General features: G+C 42.4%; 1 protein-coding gene across 3 annotated transcripts in view; it reads right to left on the bottom strand.

Moving 5' to 3' along the window:
- The window catches only part of MUSK (muscle associated receptor tyrosine kinase), a 105,459-nt gene extending 91,301 nt beyond the window's left edge, over positions 1-14,158 (bottom strand). For 2 of the 3 annotated variants that reach the window (XM_068124587.2, XM_068124596.2), the window contains exons 1-4: positions 13,780-14,158; positions 12,874-13,000; positions 2,048-2,199; positions 1,824-1,951 (exon numbers count right to left, since the gene is read on the bottom strand). In XM_068124587.2, the coding sequence (XP_067980688.2) occupies positions 1,824-1,951; positions 2,048-2,199; positions 12,874-13,000; positions 13,780-13,843 (471 nt within the window). In that variant the 5' untranslated portion in view covers positions 13,844-14,158. The remainder of the gene's footprint in view (positions 1-1,823; positions 1,952-2,047; positions 2,200-12,873; positions 13,001-13,779) is intronic. The other variant, XM_078781936.1, reaches the window with a different exon arrangement.
- Between the last annotated feature and the right edge of the window lie 3,498 nt (positions 14,159-17,656).

The following is a 17,656-nucleotide window of genomic DNA, read 5'->3' as shown; positions in this document are numbered from 1 at the left end:
ATAGGAATTTGCTTTTTCTCAGAAACTACAAACACTATTTCGATGAAACTTGACCACAACCTTCATCACCCGTGATATACAAAAGTTTGTTCATGGCATGAAAAAAATCTGCCCCTTTGGGAGTCTAGGGTGGGCTGCCCCCCAAAATAGGTATTTGCTTTCTTCTCAGTAACTACATATGCAATTCTGATTAAACTTGACCACAAACTCAATCACCCGTGATGTACCAACGTTTGTTCACGGCATTTAAAAAATCTGCCCCTTTGGGGGTCTGATGATGATGTCGAGTCTCCTCGGTCAATGATGGCATTGTCTTTCTATGGCTGGTACACATGGGTAAGTGTGTGGTATAGGTGGGGGGGGGGGGGGGGGGGGGGGGGGGGAGGGGTCGCCACTCCTCTCCGTCCCTCTGCAGGCCGTTGGGGAATTCACCCTCTTCCGCCTGTGCTGTTGGAGTCGACTGGACTCTCATCCACCAGGTGTGCAGAGCCATCTGCCATTTAAACCGCAAGGCTGTGGACCGTTACCCTGGTAAGGGGGGCTGACAGGTACTACACCTTGCCCACAAGTGAGCTGGGGTTATGAAAGGCAGTTGCATCCATCTCCCTGAGTCATCGGAAGACACCGGCATACCAATAATTCGGGGGTCAACGGTGTCTACGGGGGGAGGGAGAGTTGCCCCCCAAAGTAGGTGCTTGCTTTCTTCTCAGAAACTACACACGCAATTCCAATGAAACTTCACCCCCGTGATGTACCAACGTTTGTTCATGGCATTAAAAAAATTTGCGCCTTTGGGGTTCTACAGGGGGGTTGCCCCCCAAAATAGGTATTTGCTTTTTTCTCAGAAACTACACATGCAATTCTGACGACACTTGACCACAACCTTAATCACCCGTGTTGTACCAAAGTTTGTTCCTGGCATTTAAAAAATCTGGGTCTAAGGTGGTCTATGGTGGGAGGGCTTGCCCCCCAAAATAGGTATTTGCTTTTTTTTCTCGGAACCTAAACATACAATTTCGATGAAACTTCGCCACAACCTTCATCATCCGTGATGTACCAATGTTTGTTCAAGGCATTGGAAAAAATGTGGTCTGAGGAGGTACACGGGGTGGGAGTGGGGGTGGTGGGGTGGGGGGGAGTAGTGAGGTTCATGCCTCACCTTCGGACCGCTTCGGACAAATTAAGCCCAGGTTTCTTAATACAGTAGTGTATCGTTTCAGTAAAAATAATAATAATAATTATTATTATTATTATTATTATTATATATTAAATATAACCATAACACTTTAATCTCAATGTCGTGATGGATAGTTAATGGATTAAAGCGGTGTATGGTTCATGAATCAATGATAAGCGGTGTAACCGCAGAAGTAAGGAATTAACCTCGGTTTTTTTTAAAATAGTAATATCATTTTCATAATAATGATAACGTAACGTTAATATTATAGTAAATGTAATCGTAACACTAATCCCTTCGTAGTGACTGCAAAGTTACTGGAGGTTTAAATATATCTTCTACATATAATAAAGTAGCGGAATTTTTGTGTCCGGCCGTTTCAAAAGTCCATTCAGAGAAGCCCATTCAAAACAATGTCCCTATAAGGCTATCTTGTCCCCAACTTACTCTTGTATCATTTTAGAAATGAGCTTTTCATTTTGTCCCGCAACGACTCTAAACAGTGCATCCTTTGTCTTACACTCCATTATCACCATGACAACCGAAGCGAACTTAGTCCTTTGCGGCACCTATCTCATGTAGAAGTTAAGCTAGTGTTGAAGATGTTATCGAATTGTTAGCAAGCTCCTATCATATAATTTGTTACCTTTACAAGAGTGTCATTTTTAATCCAAGTAATTGATGGAGTTGGATTTCCCATCGAGACACATGGAAGACTGACTTTTGATCCTACGGAAACGGTGATGTCCTTTGGAGGTCTTGTGATCCTGGGCTCTGCAAATTCAAAATAATTTTTGTTTTTATCGCATGCTGAAGTTTCATTGTGTTATTCCTAGTGGCACATCTACTTGAATTTTTGGCTTTACTTACTCATCTTCACCTGAAGGGCCCCACAGCTGTGGACTGCACCGCCCACATTGTTCTCCGCTGTGCAGCAGTACACTCCGGAGTCTGTGTCCTCCACGTTAACAATAGTCAGCACCTGGTTCTTTTCTGCAAGCCTGTATCGTGAATCGAACGGCCTAGGAGAGAAGCCCATGGTTATTTGATGTGCAGAATGAGCACATTGCCAAGTGATTACCCTGGATAAAACCAATGCTTGGTAAAAACAGTTGGCACACCACCGCATAATGTAGACATGAAAAAGGAAACAATGATACAATGATGTGCACTTCATTTTCAGTTATTCTCTTTATTGCACTGCAGTTTGACACCCATCTTTGACAGGTGCGATTCATTTTCCTTGTTAATTAAGAGAACATAGTTAGGATAAATCCAGAATAATCTTTCCATACTGAGTATAACAATGATGATGAAGTACATGCCAAAAATATAAAAGGGGCATGTATGTTTCCAGCCTGACATAGAAAACATCATCAGCCAATGCCCTGCGCAGCAGGAGATGGGGTTTTGTAATCACGTGTGTGTGTGTGTGTGTGTGTGTGTGTGTGTGTGTGTGTGTGTGTGTGTGTGTGTGTGTGTGTGTGTGTGTGTGTGTGTGTGCGTGCGTCTGTGTGCCTGTCCTGGTCATAACCTTTTTTTTACCATTTGAGCTATTGTTGTCAAATTTCACCAAAGCTTTATTATGATGATATGGAGGTCAAAGTCATAATTTTGTCAAAAGGTCAAAAGGTCAAAGGTCAGTGTCACATAAAATCAATTTTCATACAATAGACTTGAAATTTAAATTTGCCATTTGAGTTTTGTCATCAAATTTTCAACAAATCTTTATTATGAGAACTAGCGTGACTCGGCGCGCTCCATGCGCCTCACCAAACGTCGTTTCAGAGGGGTAGGCATCTTTGACCATTTCGGTGTCTTTTGGGTTTCATGGTGTTTTGGGTCTTCAGGGCCATTTGGGTTTTCAGGGTATTTTGGATCCTCTGGGCCTTTAAGGGTATTTTGGATCATTGAGGTGTTTTGGGTCTTCAGGATCTTTTGGGTCTTTGGTGTCTTCAGAGGCTTTTGGGTTTTTTTGTTTTATTTTTGTTTTTTGTATACAAGATCGAGGCTCGTGAAAGAGCTAACATTAATCACACAAAAAGTCAAACCGACACACAAAACACAAAAAACAAAGGGAGCGGCAGACAAGATGGGGAGAGAGGGGGAAGGACACAAACACAACATTTGAGAGCAGGGACATCGGGAGGACTTGGGGGGAGGTGGGAGAGGTATAAAACATATGAACACTGCAAGGACTCTGGGGTGAATTACCGGGGGTAGAAAAGATCAAGGTTTTGGATGGGGGAAGATAAGAGATGGTGGTGAACAGCTGTTTTAAAGACCTGGAGGGAGGAGTGGGATTGAAGGGAGTGGGGGAGTTTGTTCCAGAGGCGGGAGAAAAGGGGAATGAAAGAGTGAAGGTGAGCAGGGAGCCTAGATTTTGGCAGTTTAACCATAAGAGGGTTGCAGGCAGATCTTGTGCGACCTGAAGGAATATTGGGGGGACAGAGCACAGAGAGAGAGCTGGGGGAGCAAGGCCAGAGAGGAGAGTCGGTAGAAGACAGTCGGTAGAGTCGGTAGAAGACAGAAAGACCACCAACCTGCCTGCGGTGAGTGAGTGAAAGGCCCTCGGAGTTGACTTCATCGCAGGATATTCCAATGATTCTGAAAGCTTTGGCCTCAACAGCGTGAAGCCGAGCTAGGTGTGAGGCAGGAGCACCAGCCCAGAGTGGGGAACAGTATTCCATTGAGCTGCAGATGAAAGCCTTGTATGTGGTGAGGAGCTCAGGTGCGCCACGGAAGGACTTCGCACGACGAAGGATGCCCAGTCGGTGACTGGCTTTGGAGGCCAGCTTGGAAATATGGTTTTCCCAAGAAAGCTCATGGCAGATAGTGAGACCCAAAAGCTTGAGCGACAGAACTTCTTGGAGAGGATTGTTGAGAAAGTAGATGGGAGGGTTTTCCAGTCGGTCCTTTCGGAGAGACATTGTAAGAGTGTGAGATTTGTCAGGATTGAAAGACATGTTCCACTTGTTTGACCAGTCTGTGATTTTGTCCAGGTCTGCAGAGAGTGAGGAGGCTGCAGACTGCCGATCTGAGGGATGAGGAATGGAGCGGCAGATAGTGGAGTCATCAGCAAAGAGATAGAGAGGATTTTCCCGAGAGTCGGAGAGATCATTGATGAAGACCAGAAATAGCACAGGGCCCAGAACACTACCTTGGGGAACTCCAGCCAGAACAGGAAGGGGAGATGAGAGAAATCCATTCAGGGCCACACGTTGTCTACGACCAGAGAGGAAGTCCGCAAGCCATGAGTGGAGATTTCCATGAATACCATAGGAGGAGAGTTTGGTGAGCAGAGCTGGTGCCAGACCGTATCGAAGGCACGTGATATGTCAAGTGAGACAGCTCTGATTTCCTGTTTGGCATTGAGGACCTCCATCCATTGTTGAGACAGCAGAAGCAACATGTCCAGAGTAGAATGACCTGGTCTGAATCCAAATTGATGATCAGAGATCAAGCCATTGGAGAAGAGGAAGGATTTGATATCCGAAGCAATGATGGATTCCATGACTTTGCTGATAATTGGAAGCAGGCTGATTGGTCTGTAGTTGCAAGGATCTGTTTTTGCACCTTTTTGTGTAAAGCGGTAATGTTTGCTGATTTCCAAGATGCTGGCAGATGACCTTGAGCAAAAGAGAGGGTGAAAAGAACAGAGAGAGGGTGAGATAGAGCGGCAGAGCAGGATTTTAGGACCCCGTGGGCTGATGCCATCTGGTCCAGTTGCAGAATCAGAGTCGAGGTTTCATAAAAATTTCTCCACCTTGTCAGGAGAGAAGGACACAGAGTCCAGGAGCAGTTGGGTTCGACTGGGAAAGGTGGGAACAGAGAGAGATGGGTTTGGGACACAAGATTTTGAGGCAAACACAGAGTTGAGGCATTCGGCTTTGTCACGTGAATCTTCTTATCTTCGTGGGTCTCCAGGGTCTTCGGTGTCTTTTGGGTCTTCGGGGTCATTTGCGTCTTTGGGGTATTTTTGGTCTTTGGGGTCTTTTGGGTCTTCGGGGTCTTTTGCGTCTTTGGGGTATTTTTGGTCTTTGGGGTCTTTTGGGTTTTCGGGGTCTTTTTGGTCTTCGGGGTATTTTGGGTATTTGGGGTGTTTTGGGTTTTCGGGGTGTTTTGGGTCTTTGGGGTGTTTTGGGTCTTTGGGGTGTTTTGGGTCTTCGGGGTGTTTGGAGTCTTCGGACGTTTGGGGTCTTTGGGGCATTTGGGGTCTTCAGGGCGTTTTGGGTCTTCGGGGAATTTTGGGTCTTCGGGGTGTTTTGGGTCTTCAGCATGTTTTGGGTCTTCAGGGTGTTTTGGGGCTTTGGGGTGTTTTGGGTCTTTGGGGTATTCAGGATATTTTTGAGCCTCAGGGCCTTGAAGGGTATTTTGGGTCGTTGGGGTGTTTTGGGTCTTTGGGGTCTTTCGGGGTCTTCAGGGTATGTTGGGTCTTTGGGGGTCTTCAGGGTATTTTGGGTCTTCAGGGGTCTTGGTGGTCTGAAGGGTCTTGGGGGAATTAAAGGGTCGTCAAAGGTCTGAGGGGTCTCAGCAGTCTTAACGAAATTAAGAGGGTTAATTAAGAGGGTGGTAATTTTTTTTGAAGAAGAAGAAGACGTTTTCGTCGCATATAAACATACATAGCGAACCATATACGTTTGCTCTATTATAATAAGATGTGGATAAGGCAAATTAAAAATTTGGTCAAAAGGTCAAAGGTCAAAGGTCAGCGTCACATTAAATGACCAATTTCGTCCAATTGATCTGAAATTTTGAGAATTTGCAAATTGGGTCACTGAATGGTTCACTAATCAAAAGGTAGGAGTCGATTGTTTTTTCGATCAAAAGGTCAAAGGTCAACGTTGCATAAAATCATCAATTTCGTCCTATTGACCAAAAATTTTAAGAATTTTAATATTGGGTCACATAATTGGTTCACCAATTAAACGCTAGAAGCTGATTATTTTGTATTCTTTTAAAAACTATTTTCGTTATTTTGAGCATGAGGAAGAAGATGTCTGTATACAAATGACGCGGACAGGCTTTGCCTTTTCAGATGCTTTCTAGTTTCCTCTAAATTGATTATTTGTTTTTAAATATTGTCCCACCTGAGTTCAATGCACTTGGTCCAGTGTTGCTGCAGTTTGGCTATGCCCACATTGTAGATGCCATTGTCCTGCTGGTTCAGAAACTACTCCACTTTGTGATAACCTCATTATCATCATCATCATCACCAAACTTTCTATGAAGCTCTTTCTTCAACTTGAGGAGCAGGTGTAAATGAGGAAGGGAGACAGCCTAGGAAGAAGTCTGAGGAAGCCAAACTGTGCAATAGGCAGGATGGGAAATCAGTTCAAAGTCACAGTTGTGAACTGTGGTCACTGCAACCTTGGGTGTGTGTGGTGGTGTGTGTGGTGATGTGTGTGGTGGTGAGTGTGGTGGTGTGTGTGGTGATGCATTGCCCTGGAGAAGCAACACGCGTACTCGCAAACTTGACGAGGCAACAAGGCACAGCACAGATACCTGTTAGTAACAAGTGTTGTCCGCCACATGAACACATTGTCCTTGCCCTGCTGATCACCAGTTCGGTGAAATATCAGAAATTACATTTCAGAAATCTGGACAGCAACTGTACTTTCAATTTATTCGTGACCTTAAAGGCAAAAATCTCAGTCTGCAAAGAACTGAATGCCATACGGTCGCCATCCTAGTAATTTGGAGGTGATGTGTTGGCATAATTTATGTACAAGTCGTCATTGTCATGTCACATATAGGGTCAGTGTGTTCCTTTCGTTAAATATATAAATATATATATATATATATATATATATATATATATATATATATATATATATATACTAGCTTGGCTCGGCTCGTTGCGCTCGCCTCACCAAGCGTCGTTACAGAGGAACGGGCTTATTTTAGCTGAGGATAATGACTGTACCTGAGTTGCTGTGTTGTCATGATTTTCACCAATCATAATACAAACAATTATTTTGCACAAATGTATTTGTTGTGTTTGTGATATTACATTTTTATAGGCAATTTAGGTTGAAGATTTAGGTTGAATGTTTTTTTTTCAAGAAAGAACCCCTCAGCACATACATAGGGGAGGAGTAGGTGCAGACTGGAAGTTTGGGACGATTACACCTCACCACCACGTAATTCAAAACACCTCACCACCACAAAATTAAAAACACCTCACCACCACGAGATTAAAAACACCTCACAGCCATAAAACACGTAATAAAAACACCTCACAGCCATAAAACACGTAATAAAAACACCTCACAGCCATAAAACACGTAATAGAAACACCTCACCACCACAAAATTAAAAACACCTCACCACCAAGTAATTAAAAACACCTCACAGCCATAAAACACGTAATAAAAACACCTCACAGCCATAAAACACGTAATAGAAACACCTCACAGCCATAAAACACGTAATAGAAACACCTCACCACCACAAAATTAAAAACACCTCACCACCAAGTAATTAAAAACACCTCACAGCCATAAAACACGTAATAAAAACACCTCACAGCCATAAAACACGTAATAGAAACACCTCACCACCACAAAATTAAAAACACCTGACAGCCATCAAACACGTAATAAAAACACCTCACAGCCATAAAACACGTAATAAAAACACCTCACAGCCATAAAACACGTAATAAAAACACCTCACAGCCATAAAACACGTAATAGAAACACCTCACCACCACAAAATTAAAAACACCTCACAGCCATAAAACACGTAATAAAAACACCTCACAGCCATAAAACACGTGATAAAAACACTTCACAGCCATGAAACACGTAATAAAAACACCTCACAGCCATAAAACACGTGATAAAAACACCTCACAGCCATAAAATTAAAAACACCTCACCACCACGTCATTTACAAACACCTCACCACCAAGTAATTAAAAACACCTCACCACCACGTAATTCAAAACACCTAACCACCACGTAATGATAAATACCTCACCACCACGTAAATCAAAACACCTCACCACCATGTGATTTAGAAACACCTCACCACCATGTGATTTAAAAACACCTCACCATCATGGCATTTAGAAACACCTCACCACCACATAATTCAAAATACCTCACCACCCCGTGATTCAAAACCACCACAACGTTATTAAAAACACTTCACAACCACGGAAACAAAAGTTTGAGGGAGTCGTTAAGTGACAACACAGACACCGCCCAGATGTGTAGATATATAGATAAATGACTGTACCCGAGTTGCCGTTTTGTCATGGTTTAAACCAATCATAATTCAAACAATTATTTTGCACAAATGTATTTGTAATATACGTGATATCACATTTTATAAACAATTGAAGTTGAAAAAAAAAAATTCCCCAAAACATTCCCCCCCAAAAAATAATAAAATTGGAAGATTTTTCAAAAAAATACCCTTAGGACATACCGACGGGAGAGATATGTGCATACCAGAAGTTTGGTACGATTTCACAAAAGTTTGACAAAGTAGTTCAGTGACAAGACAACACAACACAGGACAGGACAGACGCTGCACAGATATATATATATATATATATATATATATATATATATATATATATATCTATATATATATATATATATATATATATATATATATATATATATATATATATATATATATATATATATATATATATATATATATATATATATATATATATATATATGCATTGGCGTTGCTGCTAGACCATCAACATACAGGGTGTTTCAATTAACTGTATACCCACTTTATATCTCAGTGAAATTTATCAAATAGCAAGGAGAGGCATGGTGCTGTGTCACTCATATCTAACAGATTGCGTTGGCGTGTGATTTAATGATTGCACATTATCAGTCAGCACTACAAAATCCAAACTTGGGGTACAAATACAACTTTGTGAGTGTGGAGGTTGAGTGGGGGGGGGGGAGGGGGGGTGTATGTGACCGTGGCCTCATGCGGGAGTGTGGGGAAATTTGGGAAATTTGCTATGTAAATGTGGACCATGTAGCGCCACCTAGTGGTGGTGGCAGATGGTATTGCAATTTCCTTTTTTACCTGGGCAACGCTGATGTTAAAGCACTCTTCACACGGGTAGATTTATTTTGGCAAACAGGTCGACAAATCTGTCCGCCAGCGAAGCAATGGCTAGGCTGTGCCTCGTATACGTATATATATATATGAATGCATGTTGACGTGCTGAATGCATGTTATTGCTGAATGCCTGAATGCAATGCAACAGGAAATACCTGCCGCAGATTCACCTTTGTGTGGTACACAAAACATTGTGGGAGCAGCCAAGAGCAATTTACATTTTTAAAAGGTTCTTATTGGCCTATATCACTGCTAAGCTAATGCTTAACAGGTGGAGCTTATGCAACTGTTTAGCCAGGAGAGCATTAAAAAAATTTAGCTGTTCCTTTTTACTTGCAAAATCCAATGTACTGCATATTGGTTGGTGTACTGCATATTGGTTGGTGTACTGCATATTGGTTGGTGTACTGCATATTGGTTGGTGCACTGCTTATTGGTTGATTTTTCGTGTACTGAATATTGGTTGGTGTACTGCATAGTGGTTGGTGTACTGCATATTGGTTGGTGTACTGCATATTGGTTGGTGTACTGCATATTGGTTGGTGTACTGCATATTGGTTGGTGTACTGAATATTGGTTGGTGTACTGCATATTGGTTGGTGTAATGCATATTGGTTGGTGTACTGCATATTGGTTGGTGTACTGCATATTGGTTGGTGCACTGCTTATTGGTTGATTTTTCGTGTACTGAATATTGGTTGGTGTACTGCATATTGGTTGGTGTACTGCATATTGGTTGGTGTACTGCATATTGGTTGGTGTACTGCATAGTGGTTGGTGTACTGCATATTGGTTGGTGTACTGAATATTGGTTGGTGTACTGCATATTGGTTGGTGTACTGCATATTGGTTGGTGTACTGCATATTGGTTGGTGTACTGCATATTGGTTGGTGTACTGCATATTGGTTGGTGTACTGCATATTGGTTGGTGCACTGCTTATTGGTTGATTTTTCGTGTACTGAATATTGGTTGGTGTACTGCATAGTGGTTGGTGTACTGCATATTGGTTGGTGTACTGCATATTGGTTGGTGTACTGCATATTGGTTGGTGTACTGCATATTGGTTGGTGTACTGCATATTGGTTGGTGTACTGCATATTGGTTGGTGTACTGCATATTGGTTGGTGCACTGCATATTGGTTGGTGTACTGCATATTGGTTGGTGTACTGCATATTGGTTGGTGTACGGCATATTGGTTGGTGTACTGCATATTGGTTGGTGTACTGCATATTGGTTGGTGTACTGCATATTGGTTGGTGTACTGCATATTGGTTGATTTTTCGTGTACTGCATATTGGTTGATTTTTCGTGTACTGCATATTGGTTGATTTTTCGTGTACTGCATATTGGTTGGTGTACTGCATATTGGTTGGTGTACTGCATATTGGTTGGTGTACTGCATATTGGTTGGTGCACTGCTTATTGGTTGATTTTTCGTGTACTGAATATTGGTTGGTGTACTGCATATTGGTTGGTGTACTGCATATTGGTTGGTGTACTGCATATTGGTTGGTGTACTGCATATTGGTTGGTGTACTGCATATTGGTTGGTGTACTGCATATTGGTTGGTATACTGCATATTGGTTGGTGTAATGCATATTGGTTGGTGTACTGCATATTGGTTGGTGTACTGCATATTGGTTGGTGTACTGCATATTGGTTGGTGTACTGCATATTGGTTGGTGCACTGCATATTGGTTGGTTTACTGCATATTGGTTGGTGTACTGCATATTGGTTGGTGTACTGCATATTGGTTGGTGTACTGCATATTGGTTGGTGCACTGCATATTGGTTGGTGTACTGCATATTGGTTGGTGTACTGCATATTGGTTGGTGTACTGCATATTGGTTGGTGTACTGCATATTGGTTGGTGTACTGCATATTGGTTGGTGTACTGCATATTGGTTGGTGTACTGCATATTGCTTGATTTTTCGTGCACTGCATATTGGTTGATTTTTCGTGTACTGCATATTGGTTGATTTTTCGTGTACTGCATATTGGTTGGTGTAATGCATATTGTTTGGGGTACTGCATATTGGTTGGTGTACTGCATATTGGTTGGTGTACTGCATATTGGTTGGTGTACTGCATATTGGTTGGTGTACTGCATATTGGTTGGTGTACTGCATATTGGTTGGTGTACTGCATATTGGTTGGTGTACTGCATATTGGTTGGTGTACTGCATATTGGTTGGTGTACTGCTTATTGGTTGGTGTACTGCATATTGGTTGGTGTACTGCATATTGGTTGGTGTACTGCATATTGGTTGGTGTAATGCATATTGGTTGGGGTACTGCATATTGCTTGGGGTACTGCATATTGGTTGGTGTAATGCATATTGGTTGGTGTACTGCATATTGGTTGGTGTACTGCATATTGGTTGGGGTACTGCATATTGGTTGGGGTACTGCATATTGGTTGGTGTACTGCATATTGGTTGGTGTACTGCATATTGGTTGGTGTACTGCATATTGGTTGGTGTACTGCATATTGGTTGGGGTACTGCATATTGGTTGGTGTAATGCATATTGGTTGGTGTAATGCATATTGGTTGGTGTACTGCATATTGGTTGGTGTACTGCATATTGGTTGGTGTACTGCATATTGGTTGGGGTAATGCATATTGGTTGGTGTAATGCATATTGGTTGGTGTAATGCATATTGGTTGGTGTACTGCATATTGGTTGGTGTACTGCATATTGGTTGGTGTACTGCATATTGGTTGGTGTACTGCATATTGGTTGGTGTACTGCATATTGGTTGGTGTACTGCATATTGGTTGGTGTACTGCATATTGGTTGGTGTACTGCATATTGGTTGGTGTACTGCATATTGGTTGGTGTACTGCATATTGTTTGGTGAATGCATATTGGTTGATTTTTCATGCATTGCATATTGGTTGGTGTACTGCATATTGGTTGGTGTACTGCATATTGGTTGGTGTACTGCATATTGGTTGGTGTACTGCATATTGGTTGGTGTACTGCATATTGGTTGGTGTACTGCATATTGGTTGGTGTACTGCATATTGGTTGGTGTACTGCATATTGTTTGGTGTAATGCATATTGGTTGATTTTTCATGCATTGCATATTGGTTGGTCTTGCACATTATTTTGTCTGTCTGTTTGTCTGTCTATCTGTTTGTCAATTACCTACAGGTCACAAACCGATCTTCACGAAACTTCACCAGATGGTAGAGTTGGTCATAAGGAAGAAGCCTATTGATTTTTAGGTCAAAGGTCATCTTGAGGTCAAATTTCTAAAATTGTCATTTTTCATCTGATTGAATTGAAAGTTGAACATCATTTGCATACGGAGTCACTAATTTGGGAAACCAACTATTTTTGAGGTCAAAAGGTCAAAGGTCAACTCAAGGTCAAACTTCTAAAATCATCAATATTCATTTGAAAAATCATCAGTTTTAAGCACCCGAACTTTGATTAAGATCATCAATTTTAATCTTAATGAAATGGACAATTTGTTCTATCCATGGCAACATTTTATTTTGGAGGGGTGAATTTTGCAAGTATCGTGCTCTGCATGACGTCTTCTTGTATAATTTGTTTTTTTTAAAGAGTTCTCACCTGATTTGGACATTGTTCCGACTCCAAGTGATCTCAGCATCAGGAGTGGCCTCCACCTGGCAGTAAAAGGACGCTGCTTCATCAGCCAAGGCATCCACATTTTCCACTGGCAATGTCACTTTGGGAGCTGCAATTAAAAGGAATCTAATATAATAATTTATTATAGTCAGTATAACCCTCTCCATCTGTGCTGACCTGCAAGGATTACACTGGGCGCAGACAGGACAGCCGGCTTAATATCGATTCAAGGTAAAATATTCATGTCATGGTCCAAATAGAGGCAAAAGCTCTGTTTTATGTTTATAACAAACACATCAAAGCTCAAAACATCCAAAACCAAATGGAACGAGTGTGCAGATGGGATCAAAGTTCATTCAATTATAACTAGATATTCAGTCCAAGCACTGTCACTTCAACAGGTAATACGGTATATCAAATCAAATGAAGCACACCTGGGGAACCAAGGAAGTCGCTTCCCGATCCAAGAAGGCCCCATATTGTACCGGATTTAACAAGGCAGCCGTCTGCACACGGTTACTTGTGGTTACTTGTTGGTTCTCTTTAATACATGTCCAAGAGCTCCCTGCGGTCAAACCGCAATAGTGGTGCTATGGTCGTTCAGCAACATTGACTCTAATGTGCAATGGCCACGTCGGGGGTGCTGATCATCAGGAGATCGCAGATCTGATTCCTTTATTGTTAAAGGGAGTAACAGGAAAACTATCTTCCCGGTGTAACAGATTTAGATTTTAGAACCAGATTTGAAAAATGTCAAAATTTAAAACGACCCGACGTTGTCACCGATGTGCGGTCGTCGTCGTGCGCGCAGTGGTTTGGACCGACGTTTTGACCTCGGTACACGAGACGGTGAGTATCGGGTCGGGCCGAGCACGCGAGAGCACTCACCTGACGGCGGGGACGCGGTCACGGACAAAGCGGTGATGAGGATGAGCGAACTGTTGCAGAACATCGTATGACCCGAGCCCGCCCGCGCGCGTCTGTCTGCGCGGTGTCCCGCGGACAGACGGGCCCGGAGAGGCGAGGCCACCGGATCTGACTGATGGCAACAGCTGCGGGAAGCAAAGCCCGTCGGGTGCCGCGTGTCCGACTCGTCCGATGCGCCGCTCGTGCTGGGAACCTCCGACGAGTCCGAGGACCCAAAGGTCGGTGGAGCGCGTCACAGAACCACTGGTGGTGGACAAGGTCCCCAACGCACGCTGCGTGCACACGCAACTTTGATGGGTTTGGTGGTCGTTTCGGTTACAACTAACATCCATTCTGCAGTACCTTGTCGGTTTTGTAATATATCACAGCACTGATACAGTTCACCATGCAGAGGACCTGGGTTCGATTACCTGGTCTGGGCGTGTAATTTTCCCACATATGTCAATTCATTCGATATTTGAGGTGAAAAAGTGGCTTTCCCCCAACAAACAAAAATGCAATGAACAAACTAGAAAGCGTGTGAAAATGCAAAGCCCGTCCCAGTTTGTACTAAGACGTCTTCTTCTTCCAAATACTTCCAAACACTTTAAAGAAGATACAAACACAACAACAGGCATTTTAAGGCCATTTTCCCTGCAAGAGCAGGGGTTAGCCTTGCGGTTCCCATGACATTCTTCTCCATTTTGCCATATTTTTTGCATCTCCCCTTGTTAACCCCCTTGCTCGCATTCCTTCTTCCACCATCTTTAGCCGAGTATTTCTCGGTCTTCCCCGTCCTCTGCTTCCTTCTACATTCATTTCCATCACTCTTCTCAACCAGTCACTTTCATCCTTCCTCAACACATGACCAAACCATCTCAACCTGTTCCTCTTCACAGCATCAATCACAGGCTCTATTCCCATCATCTTTCGCAATTCATCATTTGTCTTCCTCTCTCTCAACGATACTCCGCACATCCGTCGAACCATTCGCATTTCCACCCTTTTTAGCCTTCATTGCTGCTCTACGTTCATTACCCATGTCTCGCTCCCATAAATCATAACACTTCTCACACATGCAGCATAACGATTGTTATGGTTCACGATAGGAGACGGAGATATATCCATAACAGGAGACGACGATGGTTCACGAGCGAGTGGTATTCAATGACAAAGGACGGACTACTTTGAAATGGCCGTCCTTTGTGACCTTTAAAAGTCAAAACCGAAATTGAAAATATATAAATAGGAATGTATAATCAGTTATGAGGTTAGTTAGCTACACAATACCGAAAATTCGGTTCGATTTCGACAACTTTGAAAATTTGACCTTTGTGATCTTGAAATGTCAAAACGAATGTTACTGACCTTGAAATGAGATAGAAAATAATGTATAATCAGTTATGAGGTTAGTTAGCTACACAATACCGAAAATTCGGTTCGATTCCGACAACTTTGAAAATTTGACCTTTGTGATCTTGAAATGTCAAAAGGAAGGTTACTGACCTTGAAATGAGATAGAAAATAATGTATAATCAGTTATGAGGTTAGTTAGCTACACAATACCGAAAATTCGGTTCGAATCCGACAACTTTGAAAATTTGACGTTTGTGACCTTCAAAGGTCAAAGGGCGAAGATTCTGAAAGTTGTTGGAAAACTTGTATTTCATGATGTATGTGATAATATAAGATCATGTACGACATTTCACCCTGTCAGGAAGCGAACAATGTAATAAAACCATCAAAAATCGACTTTTCTAAATTTCGTGACCTTGTGACCTTGACCTTTGGCGGCGAAAATGAAAAATCGAGCTCCGTGGGGCTAGACACATGACATTGGCCTAACCAAATACCGAAACCCCTGTCAGATTCCACCAACTCCCTCGGAGAAGATGTAGCTTGAATTCGATTACCCCCTAAAAAGACATCTTTTTCGGGCGTTGCTCCGCCCACAATGGGCGCAATACGCGCACTCTCGGCAGGACACAACGAGATCATGATATCAACCTCCCACCCAAGTTTCATCAAGATCGGATGATATCATCGGGTAGTTATGCTGCGGACAGACAGATACACACACAGAGACAGATGCACACACATGACGAATATAGTGGTCACTTGATAACTCGTGAACCAATAAATTAATAATAAAATATATTTGCAAATATTACAGACTGAAGTGTTTTACGTGAGACTCTGAAATAACGCTCATTTCAGCATCTTTAAGTTCAAAAATGTTCATTGGGTTCTCTTTCAAAGCATTTTTCCATAACAAACTCCCACAAATAAAAATAGAAAGGTGAGAGGTCAGCAGATCTTGGAGGTCAAGGGAATCCAGATTGGTGGGAAATTAATCTGTCAGGAAAGTGATTATTGAGACACTGCATGGACAATCGAGGTATGTACAGTTGCTCGGTCTTGTTGAAACCGAGCACCCGGAATGTTTCTCACATGACTCCAGAAAAATGCGTTCAACATGTCTACCTAACGTTCCACATTCACAGCCACCCTTTCCTCAGTATCCTGATCTTCAAAAAACTATGGACCATAAATCTAACATCCGCTGAGATCACTCCATATCGATATTTGGGGGGAATGGAGAGGTAGCTCAACAAAGTGGGCAGGTATCTCCATGTCCCAAAACCGACAATTTTGTTTGTTTCCCAAACCATTCAAGCACACATGACATTAGTCGCTGAAAATTGTCGTCCATGTTGATTCCCGCTTGATCAATAATCCTACTGAATTGCGCACGAAGTTCATGACGTCAGTGCTCAATTGAGGTTAGCTGCTGCTTCAATTGCATTTTGTAAGGGAAAGCCTTTAGATCAGACGCTGTAATGACTGATTTGAGATTATTATTATTATTTTTTTGTATACATAATCGAGGCTCGTGAAGGCTAACATTTATCACACAAACAAATCAAACAGACAAACAAACAAACTATATAAAAAGGGGAGCGGTAGACAAGATGGGGAGAGAAGGGGAAGCACATAAACACAACATTTGAGAGCAGGGACATCGGGAATGTGTGGGAGTGAGAGGGCTTGGGGGGGGGTGAGGCGTGGGAAGGGGGGGGGGTGGGAGAAGTATAAAACACAAGGACACCAAGGACTTCCAGGACAGAAGTTGGTATTTCAAAAAAGTGGATTTGGGGTGAAATTAGCGGGGGTAGAAAAGATCAAGGTTTTGGATTGGGATAAGAGATGGTGGTGAACAGCTGTTTTAAAGACCTGGAGGGTGGAGTGGGATTGAAGAGAGTGAGGGAGTTTGTTCCAGAGGCGGGAGAAAAGAGGAATGAAGGAGTGAAGGTGAGCAGAGAGTCTTGATTTTGGCAGTTTAGCCATAAGAGGGTTGCAGGCAGATCTTGTGCGACCTGTAGAGGGGTCAATATACGAAAAAAAACTCACCTAACCCCCAAAAAATTGATACAAAAGGTTTTTCAATGGATTCTGGTACCATTGGGCATGCTAAATAACATACTAAAAATCTAGTAACCTCTGACTTCCGGAAAGGGGTCATTTTCAAGATGGCGTCCAAGATGGCCGCCGGGAGCTTAAAATGGCCATATCTCAATTATTATTCAACCTAGAAAGGTGGTTTTGGTGTCTAACCCTAGGTTTTAGGGCCCAAGGAATCCAATTGAATAAATAAAATTACCATCAGTTAATTATTTATTGACAAGTCCAAGATGGCATCCCAAGGTGACATCCTGGTCCACTAAAATGGCTCTGTCGAATAGTAGTCAACCTAGAGAGATTTTTTCAGTGTGTATACCTAGGTTTAAGGCACCCAGGAAATCATCAAAATTACTTAAATAAGCACAAAGTAATCAGGTAATCCAGTAAGCCAGGTTTA

This window comes from Myxine glutinosa, chromosome 1, assembly GCF_964187855.1.
Source record: "Myxine glutinosa chromosome 1, kmMyxGlut1.1, whole genome shotgun sequence".
Lineage (NCBI taxonomy): Eukaryota > Metazoa > Chordata > Myxini > Myxiniformes > Myxinidae > Myxine > Myxine glutinosa.
Note: the sequence above shows the minus strand (reverse complement) of the source record. Positions and strands in the feature narration are given on the sequence as shown.